Source organism: Macrobrachium rosenbergii, chromosome 24 (assembly GCF_040412425.1).
Source record: "Macrobrachium rosenbergii isolate ZJJX-2024 chromosome 24, ASM4041242v1, whole genome shotgun sequence".
Lineage (NCBI taxonomy): Eukaryota > Metazoa > Arthropoda > Malacostraca > Decapoda > Palaemonidae > Macrobrachium > Macrobrachium rosenbergii.
In genome coordinates this window covers 22,092,151-22,107,089 of record NC_089764.1, presented here as the reverse complement: position 1 = coordinate 22,107,089, position 14,939 = coordinate 22,092,151, and the positions used below count along the sequence as shown (strand labels likewise).

Here is a 14,939-nt window from a genome sequence, read left to right as displayed (position 1 = left end):
GTCTAATGGATTGAGGGGTTTGCATACAGGATGTTTCGAAATTAGAGGCCCCCCTCTGCAGCATAAACTAAAATTGATTTGGACAAAAACAAAAGTAATTCAGAACAGGTATTTATTTAAGTTTCTCTCTGAGTATTTAATATTTTGTGTGGCCTCCATCTGCCTGTACCACAGCCTGCATTCTTGAGGGTATGATTTCAGCAAATCGCAAAAAAGCCGAGACTCAAACTCCATTTCCCTGAGCACTTCCGTCACCTCTCTTCGCAGGTCGTCGAGGCTTGGTATACCATCATAGTTCACTGTGCGCGCTTCAACACGATCCTTTAAGTTACTATCAATGTTTTCACACACATTAAGGTCAGGGGAGCTACCTGGAAATTCACTTGACGAAAAGAAATCGATACCACTGTTTCAAAGCAGCTCCTGTGTCTGAAGAGCCTTGAAACATGGTGCCTTATCATGCAAAAATGTGACTTCTTCAACAGATAACACATTTTCAGGATCTTTGAGGAAAGGACATACTCCACCAGTAAGCACAGTTTCTCTGAAGTATTCGCCATTCCATGACTGTCCTTTTTCTTTGATGATCCACATTAACTGTTTGGCTGTGAAACAGAGAAAAATTCCCAAACATTCAGGAAATTTCATAACTTGGCGATAGCGCACGTCATCGCTGATATCATCCAACTTTGCAGCCCAAATGATGTCATTTTTATTATTTGGCTCTCTGACTGTGTAAATGAAGAATTCATCTGATGTGGCAACATGGAGAAAGTCAGCTTCATCCCAATCTTTAAGAAAATGAACCACAAAACCATGCACAGTCTTCTCTCTGTTGTTGAGTGATGTTGAGCTTGCTGATAACATGAAATGGCTTGATACCAGATTTTTTCAACTCACGATATACAGCACTATAACCTCTCTTCTTTCCCCTTTTTGTTTCTAGTTCAAGCGCCAATTTACATAAAGACTTTCTTGGTTTACCCACTGCCTCAGTTATGATGTCTTTTGACTCCTGAGAAAGGACTTCAGGCCTTCCAAGATTCTCACTCTTTTCGCAATGACAGTCATGTGAATTTTTGTTCCAGTTTGTTTTAACAAAGGATTCATCTCTTTTAATGTATTTAGCTATCCAGGAATGTGAAATGAAGGATGCGCCAGCATCCCTGGCCTCTCTGAAGGTTATAGCCCGGATTTGGTCAATCCATCTGATTTTCTCCGAGTCATTAGCCATGGCTGTATCTAACTCCGTCACTCAATCTGAAAATACAAGAAATGTAAAATGAAAAATAGCTTAATAGAAACTTAAAATAATGTACTTGGAGACAGGCTATAGCAGAAAACTTCATAACTTTCCATTTGTTCTGTGGAGGGGGCTCTAATTTTGAAACACCCGGTACATAAAACCAAACAACAATTCCACAAATATACTTCAAGTAAAAAAACATTGAACAGAAAGCAATTGGCAGTCGGGTAGAGAAGCGCAGAGACATCTTCACACGACATCAACCAAAAGCAAAGTGGAGTACAGACTGATGAGTGGGTGGGGCTTCAACACTATTGTCAGTAGTTAACGACCTTGTCTGAAAGTTAAGAGGCCATTCCAGCTCGTGCTTGCAGGCTAAATCCTATGTAAAGATTGAAGGTTTGTATTTGTGTAGGAACAAACTGAAATTATCGCTATGAATGGGTTACTGTAATACTGAATTTATAGTTTCATGAAAAATTTCTATGGTATATAAAAAGATTTTATAAAAGCTACTAAAACATCATTGCACAACTACTTATAAGCATTAAAAGTAGATCTTACCTTGCATTTCCCATTGCCTCCACAAGGGCTCTCAGTTCCTCCTTTACAGGGAAGACACTGGGGGCCATAATGATTAGGAGGACAACATACTCTCAACTTTTCAATGCACAGCCATGCATGAAGGTCTGGTTCTTTTTCTTGCTCTCGGAACCACCAATCTTCCAAGAGACCCTCATGCTCTTCTGCGCTAGACTCACACTGAAAGAAAAGATCAATCATAAGATGAAAATACCAAAACTATAACTGTTATAAACTCAAGTTCATTCAAAGGACTGTTGTTAGAGGAAAAAACTGAACTTATAAAATAAGACATTTTTAAAAATAACTTTTTATTTTTCCTAAGACACAAACCATAGCTTTCACAAATGCAATTTCTCATGAAAGGTGCACTTCATCTGTCACTGGCTAACGGGAAAAAAAAAATCCTAACTGATAGGACTATGAGTAACATGACCTGCATCAGCCTAGCTCATCCACTGCAAAGATCAGCCAAACTGTTCCCTTTACCCAATCTTTATGATTAAAAGATTGAAAAGACTGGTTATAAATGAAAAGACCTCTGAACCCTGGGTGGCAGAGGATGGTAAATTCCTTCATGAAAGCTATGGTTCGTATCCTGGAAAAATAGAAATTACTTTTAAAATTCACTTATTTCCTATATGAATACAAACCTAGGCTTCCATAAACAAAGCCTCACTCTTAGGAGGGAAAATGATCTCTCCCTTGCGACTGCAAGTGGGCATGCCCCGGTGGTGGCCGAGTTTCCCAGAAAGGTACCCTCACTGTCTCAGGTCACTACAGGTAGTGCTTGAGTTATGATAATTCGCCTTACGATAACTTGATTTTGCAATGGGGTTAGCAATTAATACTGATACAACAATATTTACAAAAATATTTTTGAATTTCGCGCAAGCAGCCAGGCACAGGCAGCAGCGTACAATCAGGCAGCGAGAGAGACCAAATTACAATAGACCAACTTCTTTTCCTTCATCTCTTTATCCCATCTTCTAGTTAAAAAACGTAAAAGAGGATGATAAAAGTATTGTCAGTAACATTATACTCTTGCATAAATGTGTAGCCATAAACAACAGAAAAAGAAAGTGCTGTTTTGCTAATAACCAAATCAGATAACAACAGCTGTTTTGCTTGTATTTCAACCATCGTACAGTAGTAAACAATTACTGTAGTTATGTTATAAATGACATTAAGTAGAATGGGACTGATATATATTTACATTATATACCCTTATTTGCTTTGGAGAAAAGATAGGTAAGGAAATATACTGCTAAATTTACGCTGCAAGTTGTAGCTGAAGCTGAGAAAACAATGTTTAAGCTGCTAATGACTATAAATTATCATGCATTGGCAACATGGATGAAACTTGACCATAAATAAAATTGGAAAGAAAAGTATTTTAATCAAAACTGCTGGGCATGAATGAACACATATTACTACTGTTTTTATGCCAACAGAAAAATACATAAAACTCATATTATGATGAAATCAAGTGAAAATAACGAACGGAATCTTGATTTTTTTACACAGAACAAACAAGCCCCAACGGCCAACATCATCTATTAAAAAAAATAGCTAAATTAATTTCGCACAGAGATGCATTTAAGTTATATTTCACCTTAAAAACACTTCATATAATGAAAAATAACCTTGTCCCATATAAATAAAGTACAGTATCTAGAGATTCATTTACACTGACTAGAAGCAAGAAAAGTGCTCTGAACTGAATTAAATACGGCAAAATGAACTTACCACATAATTGATTTCCAAACCAAAATATTGACTGCTATGATTGGCAATTTTTTATACAAAAGCAATATTATTAAAACAGTTTAACCAGACCACTGAGCTGACTATCAGCTCTCATAGGGCTGGCCTGAAGGATTTGGATGAAATGACAGATCTAGGCTAGAAGACTAGCACTCAGACCAAATAGGTCATTCGGTATGGTGATGAATGAAAATGAAACTAAAAACTGCACAAAGGCATACACTCTCATACTGGAACACACACACACAATAAATACATTGACACTCATGTTCCCCATATATACTCACTAAAAATTTACAGGCAATTGTAAAATTTTATTTACGGGTTGTTTTAAAATTCATTAGATGCCACATATTTTCATCAGAAATTATTTATTATTTACTTTTTATATTTTATCGGGGTTAAAACACAGTTCCTCATGGTTACATTAAAAGTGGCATTTTGCCAAAATGTTAAATGGAGATAATTTCAAACAAAATTGTCCTTCAGGGGCAGATTTATTTCCTCAATAGAGCAAATTAACTCTTCCATGTTAAATTTTGGACATTTTTATATATGTTTGACTTTGTTATCAAACTTTGTTATTAATTCTGGTACTATTTTCTTTGTCACTACTTATTTTTGCTAAATTTTCATTATTGTATTGTTCATTGTCAAATCAAGTATTCTTTTCCATCTTTTATTACAGCACTTGTGTAGGTGGTTTAACATGGGTACCATTTATTTTCCTGAATTTTTCCATATTTTTTGTTTGGGATTTTATTATTAGAAGATTGATACATATTTCCCCATGAAATCTTCATTCCATGAATTATTTTCCCATTTAAAATTTGCAAATTTTTTTTAGAGGTTTTAATATAGTCAACTAATAATAATATAGTCAGTTTTTGTAAATTTGCCTATCAGTTTGCTTATTTATTTTACTTAACTTCTTTCAAATTATTAATCAGCCTCTTCTAATTTGATGTTAATTTTATTAACATGGTTTTTCAGACCACCAACTTTGTTTTTTGTTAATGAGATTTTTTCCATTATTGCTTTATCAGCAGCATTTTAATGAAAACAAGAAACTTATTTGTTGTATGGTCATTTAAATATTCAAATAGTGGATATTCCTAGTGTGGAATTCATATCGCTTCTCCCAATCTGCTTTATAAATGTTATATTAAATGACATGCTTGGTTTAATTATTTTTTTTGTAATAATGAAATTAATCATCAGGGAAATCATCACTGAGGCATTATCTGTATTCCAATCCAACTGTACTACTTTGTCTTGTTGGACACTGCAGCATATAAATCTACTGTGAAGAAAATCCATTGTTTTTGAAAATATTGCTGAATTATCATTTACACAGCACATGTATATTCAATCTATGAATTCTTGTATTTTACCTATGGTTTATTTGAGGTTGTATAATTACAGTCCCATATTGGGTTATGATTAAAATATCATCTACTGGGTACTAATGTAGGTTTTATGGCATTATTAAATAATTCTTTAATTTTATCAATGTCATAATTTTTATACAGTTGTTTAAATTATAAATTACATAATTATCGTTTTTTATTAGCTCTAATTGGGATATTTGCAGGTGATTTTTTTACACATCTCTTAATCATAATAAGTTTTTGTTGGAGAACATTTGTCTAGCAGTATTCTCAAAGCACTCTTCATTGTTACTAGTTCTAGATGTAGAGCTAAGTTAATTAAACTATTGTTGATATTGTTGACCACTGACATGTTTAAACATAATATCATTGGTTCATATTCTTTTAAAAATATTTGTATTTCTCCTAAGTGTAATCTGGTTACTTAGCAATGGGACCATTTATGTTCCATTGTATAATACAGCTATTGAAAATTATTATGTTAGAAATGAGTTTTTTTATCTTTTGTATTATCAACTTTTTTTCTAATTCTTTACTTAGACATTCATTTGCTAGCCTTTATATGATAAAAGCTGCTCGAACATATTCAACCTTTTTATGGATACTCAAATCTGTGGTTTCTTTTTTCTGATGCCAAGCCAAAATTTCTTATAATGTTTGTTAAGACATCTTTTGTTGTTTTTTTATTATTGCATGATTCAAGAAACAATCATTACATCCACATCTATTATCTTATACTTTTTTTCACTTTTTATTTTTGTACCAATTACTGGAGATTGAGTCTTTTGTTGACATAATCATTTCAGTGTTTACAGATATCCCATTCATTTACTATTTTTTATTAAAGTTATATTTTTAACTTATATTTGTTTTTGTTCTTTTTCACATCCTTTATCTTTTTTAACAGGTGTCTGAATAATAGTTGGTTTCAAAGTCATCCATATACAAAGGCCTTTTTATCTTTTAGTTTACAGATATCATTTACCTACCCCTGTTACTACTGTGTGCCACTCCTGATGCTTCTTTGAGAAACACCATTTTCATGGAAATGAGTTGAAAATACATATCCATCCCACCTGAAAGTGCGATTTATTCTTTACCATTTTAGTTTTTACCTAAGGTATTAATTTCCACTTGAGATTTAATTTTCTTACTCCACTATTTATTGTATGCATATTTTGTTTCATTATTGGTTTTTGTTTTTGAAGAATATGTACGTTTCTTAGATGGATGTTTTAATTCCTCTCATCTGTTCAATTCTAATTTAGCTTCTTTTATAGACATTCCAGTTCTTTCTGTAACATTTTTAGCCTGCAAAGTGATATATAGTAGAAAAAATTTTATTTTCTTCCAAGTTTATACACTTTGGCATGTTACTGCATTTCCATTGTGTCTAGTAATTTTCAGATCCACAACAACTTGTTAAAGAAATTTGGTCTATTTTTAACTGCTTGTCCATATTTTACAATTTTGACACTTTTCCAGGTTTGGGGTTATGGTCTTATATCTGGTTTGGCTCATCAAAATTTTAATTTTTTGAGGTAGATCTTGATTCAAATTTTATTTTTGTGATTTTTAATACTTGCTTATTCATGTGTTTAATGGCAGATCTTTCAAAACAATCCTGTACTTCCAGGGCAGATTTTTTAATTGAGTCCAACAGAGCTTTTCAACTGGCTCAATATTATTTTCAGGAAGTACAATATATACTGAATATTGTCTATTGTTTCATGTTTTTTTATTTTTATTAAAATTATATATCTATATTTTTTATTAAAATGCTCATCTAAATTTTTTTTGTCACTACATAAACCATGTCTTTTCATTTATCTGAGGAAATGACATTTCAGTTGTAGAATGTCTGCTCCATAAACAATTTTCTAACTTGAGTTCTGATATTTTTAAAAGTTTCTAAAAACACTGACCAACTTCCACATTTTGAGGGAGTTTAAACACAAGAAAACCCTTGATATTTAATTTTTTTACCTTTGTATTTTAATAGGGTTTTGTAATTAAACTACAATTTTGTCTTGGAAAATATGAAAGGTTGTCACAGTAAGGTTCTAGTAGTCATTTCTCAGTGAAAAAAATCATGAAGGGGCAAATTTTCTCAAAATTTATTCCTACTTGAAATCATAAAGATTTGAATAAAAAAAAGAAAAACCTGAAAATTTAAAAGATATCATTAGTTTTTGAACATTTTCTCCTAATACATGATTTATTTCTTTTGTCCAGTATTCTTTTCCCATCTTTATTATGGCATGTCTAGGTGGTTTAACAGTGGGTAATCCATTTATTTTCGAGAAATTTTCCCCAATACTTTTGTTTGGGAGTATCATTAGAATGATCTGAGTCATATTTCCTCCAGAAATGACTCTTCCTTGATCCATTACTTCTCTTTTAAATTTTGCAGATATTTTGTTATACTGTATTAGGGTTTTGATGGTACCACCACAGTTCCAATAACAATATTATTGGTACAGTTTAAAGCATAATTTTTTAAAATATCATGGAAAAATGTTTTATTTATTTTACTGAACTTTCTATTCAGATTATCTAATTGTTCCAATACAGGGTGTTTTATTTTTATTAATTCTGCTAGTTTTCAGACCACCATAGTGTTTGTGTTTTGTTGGATCTTGTTTTTTGATTATGGTTTTGTACTTTATCATAAGTCAATTTTTAATGAAATCAACATGAAACTTAGCTGACTTTCATTAGGGTCATTTAAATATTCAAATGGTGGGATGTTCTTTATAGTGAAGGCTAGGCTACTCCCAATATGCTTTATAAATATTATATTGAGGGACATGCTTGCTGAGATTATTTTTCCAATAAACCATGGCTTTTTGGAAGATGATCACTGGTGTAAGCAGGTCATCAACTGTACTTACAACTAATCAATCTGTCTATTAAAGGCTTCATTGAATATAGAGTTAAACTACTTCTGGTGGTTGTTAAAAATCCTGAACAGAGTTTTCATTATTTATACATCAAAATATCATTTGACCAAGAACATACCCTCTTCTATTTTACTTCTTGGTTCATTTGACCCCATCAACAGCAACCGCTGCTGCCAGTCCCATGGAAATTGGGTTGGAAGCATAAAAAATCCACCCATTCCAAATGAAGTTTTTAAATTATTAAATGATCTTTCAAATTGAAAACAGCACTAAAATCCATTGAATTGGTTCTTCTAAATTATAAATTTATAATTCTCTTGCAAATTTTATGTCCAGTTTAAAAGAGCATTGTAGTACCTAACTGTTTTTTATGCATACTTTGTCATAACATACTTTAGATTCCACATATATATAGCTTAAAAATAAGTTTTTCAGCAACTTTGGAGAGCACAAGAGAATAGAAATTGGCCTGTAGTTACTGCAGTCTACAGATATGCCACTCTTTGGAACAGGCACTGTATTACTAAGCTTGTGCTCATCCGCAAAAATATTACATCCACATAAAAATCTATAGAATCTACTAATCTTGGGGGACAACATACTACAATACAAAGTTTTTTAAAAAACAAAGGGAAGAAACCATCAGGATCTTCTCCACCTAGCTATAAAGATTATCCAGATTTTTCTTAACATCCCTACAGCAAAATGCAAATCTTGTAAGAATAGGTTCAGGATGACAAGTATCAGGGAGAGGGACATTCTCAGCTGATTGCTTAGCATCAGAGGCTCAATGTAGTTCAGCCTTTTCCCTAGGGCCAATAACCAATCTACCATCATCTGTTAGTAGTGGTGGAATGGAAGGTGAGCTTGACCCAAAGATAGATGATGACAATTTGGTCCACCACAGATGAGGGTGAGCAATTCCTTTCAAGTTTCCTCCTTCAGGGAATATTGTAATTCCTCTCAGCTGTATGATAAGTTCTATTCACAGCACAGTGAGGCTCAACAAAAATAGTGTAATTATCATTTGAAAGATTTTGTCTTCATGTGTTGAATTTGGTTTGTCTGTCATGGTAAGCTCATCTACTGTACATGCATCATCAAACCATGGCTGGTCATTTGTCCTGAATTTGATCACCTTTCTAGGGACATACCTTATTAAAATAGCCATCAGCATTTCATTTAACGTCTTGGGTTCAGGATCTAATACAGCATAGCATCTGAAATATTAATGCCTGAAAAACTTCACTAATGTGATCCCAATTGACTCTAGATTTCAGCCAGACCTTTTTTTGAATGGTGGCATTAGAAAAATACTGTGTCAAGGTGGGTCTTGTTTGTATTTAGTTGTTGTAGGCTTTCTATATGGTACAGGACTGTACTAGTGTATCAACACCTTTATTTATAAGAATTGAGTTTCCTTCAGAGTCATCCACTGCCATGCCAGAAGTTGTAGGGAGGTTTGCATTAGTATTCATAAATGGATAATCACAAATTCATCCAGGATGAGGTCCCTCTCACCAGGGAGGCCCAACAGGGGGAGGAGCAATATTTTTACCCACAGTAGTTACCCACAGTGGTAACTGCTCTGGGATCCTCACCTGGATATGCTGTATACCATACCCTCAGTGTCTTAGGGGTCATCAGTCCATTGAGATTGGACCCAGCACTGAGGGCATGGTTTAACATAAGAGTTTCACCTTGATTTATCACGTTGGGTACTCCAGTTTTTCAGGTGGAGAGGCATGCTGTCCACCTCCACCCTCCATCTAAGTAATAAGAGCAGTATGTTCCATATTTCAGTGATATGCAAATGCTGTTAATGACAGAGCAAGAGGGAAGCAAGAAAACTTAATACATGTAAAGCGAAGAGTAAAAGAATGAAGGATTCACAATGTTTGGCTGAACCCACTGCAGAGATGGATGGCACAACAGTGAATTCCATCTCTACAGCAGGGCCCTAAGCCCCTCTCCACCCCCCACCTCAACAAGGGGTTGGGATCTGGGGATCTTCCTCTGCTAGCTGACTTTTGGAAGAGGGTCTTCCTCTGCCAGCTGACTTTTGGAAGAAAGTTAACAACCGCTCCAGTTCATGTTCGCAAGGTAAATCCTAAGTAATGACCTTCAGGTTTGTATTTGTGAAGGAACAAAGAGTGGATCTACTTCTACAGGGACATAAATTTGCTTCATGGCTTGCCTTTGCCCACCCAACACCAAAATTCAAGCTTACTCTACTCCATGGTAGCCATATTAATACACCTAGGGCAACACTAAACAAGTAGGACACACACCAAGCACACAGACAAAGGAGGTTAACCACGTGGCTCACACAGCGCGAACAGAGAAAGCACACTACTACAACCTCGACCTACAAATTCTGATAAATTTAAATAAATTCTGCAATCACTAGTCTACAGGAGGGGCACCGGTAAATGATGGTAACATATTGCAGCAGAAACACAAGAATATAATGCAAACTTGGCATGCACAAAGATAAAATCTAAGCATAAAAACAGGAGAGTACATAGTGACAACTCAGCACTATTGCAGCTGAAAACAGTGGACAAGCCAACACAGGTTGAGTTGTGTGACTCATAGGGCCTACCCAACAGGATTTTCTTTTTTCTAGTTAGTCAGTGAACAGCCAAGAATGCCTTGCTCAAGAAACTCCATTTATAAAAATTATATTTTAATGATAAAATAAAGTTTGTTCATACTGTAGATATATATATAGCTGTATTCTTCTAACTGTTAGTCCGACAGAATTTCAAAACTTACGACACACGCAGTGGGAGATCAGTGTTAGTACTCCATTCACTGGGAAAAGTGGTATCAGAACCATTCCTAACTTTCTATTCAGATTTTCTAGTGCCACTGTCTCCTGAGGAGTGTGGGCGGGCACTATGAATATATATTCAAGTTAGGTAAGTATGAACAAACTTTATTTTATCATTAAAATATAATTTTGTTCATGAGACTTACCTGCCAGATCCATATATAGCTGAATACCACCATTGGAGGTGGGTACAGACAGAATAGATTTTGAAAAACACACTACATGTAGTGAAAGATACTTTGGTTCCTTACCTGTTAGCATAGCTGACTTCTCGATTACTGTCACCCAAGTCCGCTCTGCTTAACTAGAGTCTCCAGCAAGGGTGTGTGACCTGTATAGCTGGTGAGTTCTAGATGATCTGTCAACGGGCGTGACCACAATGACAAGACCATATTGACCATACAATGAGGGCAAAGTAAAACCAACCACTGACCAAGCCCCAATCTGCTAGGGATAACGCAACTAAAGTTAACGACAGTCTCGCCATACAGGCAGTCGACCTAAATAACCATAAAAACACTATCCAAATCCATTTTCTATAGGATGGGATGAGTGTCAGTCCCCGCCCCCAGGAAAGCATTCATGAAACGTGATGGTCCTAGCGAAGCCAGTTCTCGCATGTCGCCTTTACATCTCTCAGGTAGCAGTGTGAGGCAACACAGAGTTGTTCACTAAAATGTGGCACCCAGAATGTTACTGGAGGACATATTCTTTCTGAAAAGCCACTGAAGTCGCAACCGCCCTCACCTCGTGAGCATTGACTTTCAGAAGTTTAAAATCAGTGTCTTGACAGCATGAATGGGCTTCTTTAATCGTGTTCCTCAGAAAGAAAGCCAGAGCATTCTTTGACACAGGTAAGTCCGGCCCTTTAATGAACACCATAAACTATCTGAGGGACCTCGACTTTCCTTCGTCTTGTCTAAGTAGACTTTGAGAGCCCTAACAGGGCAAAGGACTCTCTCTGGCTCTTGAATAAGGATTTCAGCCATACCCTTGATTTCGAAGCTCTTGGGCCAAGGGTTAGACGGGCTTTCACTTTGCCAAAAAGAAGTTTCCGCTTAAAGAACAAACCGCTGTTATGCCCTTTAAAGCCATGTCTACTACAAAGGCTTGCAGTTCACTAACCCTCTTTGCAGTTGCTAGAGCGGTTAGAAAAATAGTCTTCCTAGTAATGTTCCTCAATGACGCAGAACGAAGAGGTTCAAACGAACTGGACATTAGGAACCGTAGCACAACATCCAAATTCCAAGAAGGAGTCCTATTTGGTGCACCTTTCGAGGTTTCAAGGATCTGAATAGGAGTCGTGGAAGGTTCCTGTTGTTAGACAGATCCAAGTCTCTATGCCTAAAAACAGATGATAGCATTTCATACCCCTTGATAGTCGACTGCAAGCCACATCACCTCAGAAATAAGAGGAAGTCTGATTCCTGATTTACAGAGGTCGTGGTGGAGGAAATGCTCCTTCTTCTACACCATCTCCCAAAGACGGTCCACTTCGATTTGTACAAATTGCTGGAAGAGTAGTCTTCGCTTCTGGCAATAGCACACTGGTCTAGAAAAACCTCTCACTCTGGCCAGCTTCTTGATAGTCTGAATGCAGTCAGACACAGAGCTGAGGTTTTTGTGGTACCTCTCGAAGGGGTTGTCTATAGATCGACTCTCATGGGCAGAGATCTCGAAAGTCTACTAGGAAGGACATGACCCCAGAACCATTCCTCAAGGCCAAAATGGGGCGACAACGTCATCTCGTCCCTTCCGACGACGCAAACTTTCTGATGACTGATGATCTTGTACGGGGAAAGGCATACACGCCCATCCCCGACCAATCCCAAAGAAGAGCATCCACTGAGAGAGCTCCTGGGTCGAGAACAGGGGAGCAGGAAGAGGAAGTCTCTTCGCCTTGGAGGTTAAGAGATCTACCAAGGATCGCCCCAAAGCTTCCACAGTCCTGACACACCTCTTGGTGTAGTGGATCCATTCGGCCGAGCAGTTGTCGCTGTCGACTTAGAAGATCCGCACGACGCTCTTCACGCCCGCAACAAACCTCGGAGGATCGTGAATATTTCGGCCTGGAGCCCACAGAAGGATGCCCTGCTAAGGCGGTCTGACCGAGTGAGTTCCTCCCGTTTCTTGGAGGTATGAAAGGGCCGTGGTGTTGTCCGAGTTGGATCTACAACTCGGTTCGTGACTACCGGAGAAAAAGAAGGGCCAACTGAATCGCCCACCCCTTGAGGTTTATGTGCCAGGACACCTGTTCCCTCCAGGTGCCCGGAGCACTTCTTCCTCCCCAGTGCTGCTCCCCACTCAACGGACGCGCCGGAAAACAACACTATTAGGTCGGGTTCTGAAGTTTGAGAGAAAGGCCTTCTGCCAACTTCGATGGATCGAGCCACCACCGGCGGTGATTTCATCTTTGGCGAGAGATTCAGAGAGAGCTTCCAGATTCTCCTTGTCGCGCCAGTTCTCTGCAAGGAAGAATCGTTTTTCGTGTCTTTTCGAGGTGCAGTCTCCTCTTAGGGAAACAAACTTCTCCAGTGATGAAATGGTCCCCAGCAGACTCATCCATTCCTCACCGAGCATGTTTCTTTCCCTCAGGAAGGCTGAAACTTTTCTAAACACTGAAGTTGTCTTTCTTGGAGACGGAAATGCTCGGTGCCACTGAATCCATCTGAATCCTCAGATAAACGGCGGACTGAGTCGGGTCAGATGGGACTTTTCGAATTCACCAGAAGTCCCAGGGACTTACAAGGTCAAAGTCGTGGTGGAGATCCTCACTCCAGACACCTTGTCATTGATGAGGTCAATGAGCCACCGTCCAAATAAAGAGAGACTCTATTCCTCCAAGGCGGCTTCATCTCGCAACATTCCTCATTAAGATCGGGTAAAGAATTATCAGGAGCTGTGCTGGAGTCTGCCAGCGGGCCCTGAACTGGAATACCTGTCCGCAGGACAAATCTCAGGTATTTCGATAGAGGATGTATAGGACGTGAAAATAGGAAGGCCCTGGAGATCGAGAGAAACCATCCAGTCGCCTGCCCAGAAACGGGCCCCATGACCACCGACTGGGACGCCTCCATTACGTAACTTTCCTTCAGAAATCCTAAATGGTTCAACTTGCTGACGCCCAGAACCGGTCTCCATCCCCTGACTACCCGAACCAGAAACAGCCTGTTGTAAAGCCCGGGATTGTAACCGAGACTTGCTCCACAGTTCTCTTCTCGAGCATTTGCTCGAGCAGGTCGAAGAGAATCTGCTGTTTCTCCTGATGATAGGATGGCGACAGATCTATGGGAATCGTACTTAATGGAGGCAATACGAGGAATGGGATCTTGTATCCCTTTTCGATGACTTGGAGGGACCAGCTGTCCGTCCCTCTCTCTCTCCAGGCTCTTGCAAAAGAAAGGAGCCTGGCTCCTACCGGTGTCTGAAGGTCTACGGAGTCATTTCTTGCCCCTGGTCTTAGAAGGGGCTCTACTTGAGGACCTCTTCCTAAAGGATCGATCTAGAGGAGGGTCCTCCACGAAAGGGCTTCTGAACCCATGCCCGCCCAAGGGAAGAAGTCGAAGGCTGCAGGACGCCTAGAAGATCAAACAGAGGCCCTGAACTGAGTAGCCTTCTGCAATGTGGAGGCCATATCTCGACTAAGGGTTGGGCAAGATATTAGAAAGGAGCTTAACAACACCCTAAGCTTCTGAGTAGGAGAGACCGATTTCGGGCCGTGAAGTTGCAGTAAATGGCTCTTTCTTTAAAAGCCCCGCACAGAAATGGGCAGAAATAGTTTTTCGGAGCCATCCCTAACCGCCTTGTCCATACAGGATAGGACACTAAACAAATCTCCCAGGCTAATGGAGTCAGGCTGATGAGCCTGCAAGTCCAGGACTTATGCACCAGTCCAAAAAAGTTAAAAACTTCTAAAGACCTGAATAGGCCTTTCTAGATGGTGATCGTCTCAGATAAAGACCAGGACACCTTTCATGAAGACAAAGGAGAGACCTTCTGGGAGCGCCCCACATGGCTGGCAAATCTCTCTTGGGAAGAGGAAGGAACTCTCCAACCAACCTCCTCTCCTGTCTCGTACCAAATTCCTGCTTTTCCACTCAATCTTGATGGAGGCAGGGCGAAAGAAGTCTTGCACTGAGCCTTCCTGGAGTCCATCCACTCCTGAACCTTGTTAAAGGCCCTCTTCGTAGAGAGAGACGTCGCCATCTTCACAA

At 38.2% G+C, this 14,939-nt stretch overlaps 1 protein-coding gene across 3 annotated transcripts in view; it reads right to left on the bottom strand.

The window, feature by feature from the left end:
• Positions 1-14,939, bottom strand: part of LOC136851924 (cysteine-rich with EGF-like domain protein 2) — a 66,486-nt gene that overhangs the window by 34,528 nt on the left and 17,019 nt on the right. For all 3 annotated transcript variants that reach the window (XM_067126285.1, XM_067126284.1, XM_067126283.1), the window contains exon 4: positions 1,811-2,008. In XM_067126285.1, the coding sequence (XP_066982386.1) occupies positions 1,811-2,008 (198 nt within the window). The remainder of the gene's footprint in view (positions 1-1,810; positions 2,009-14,939) is intronic.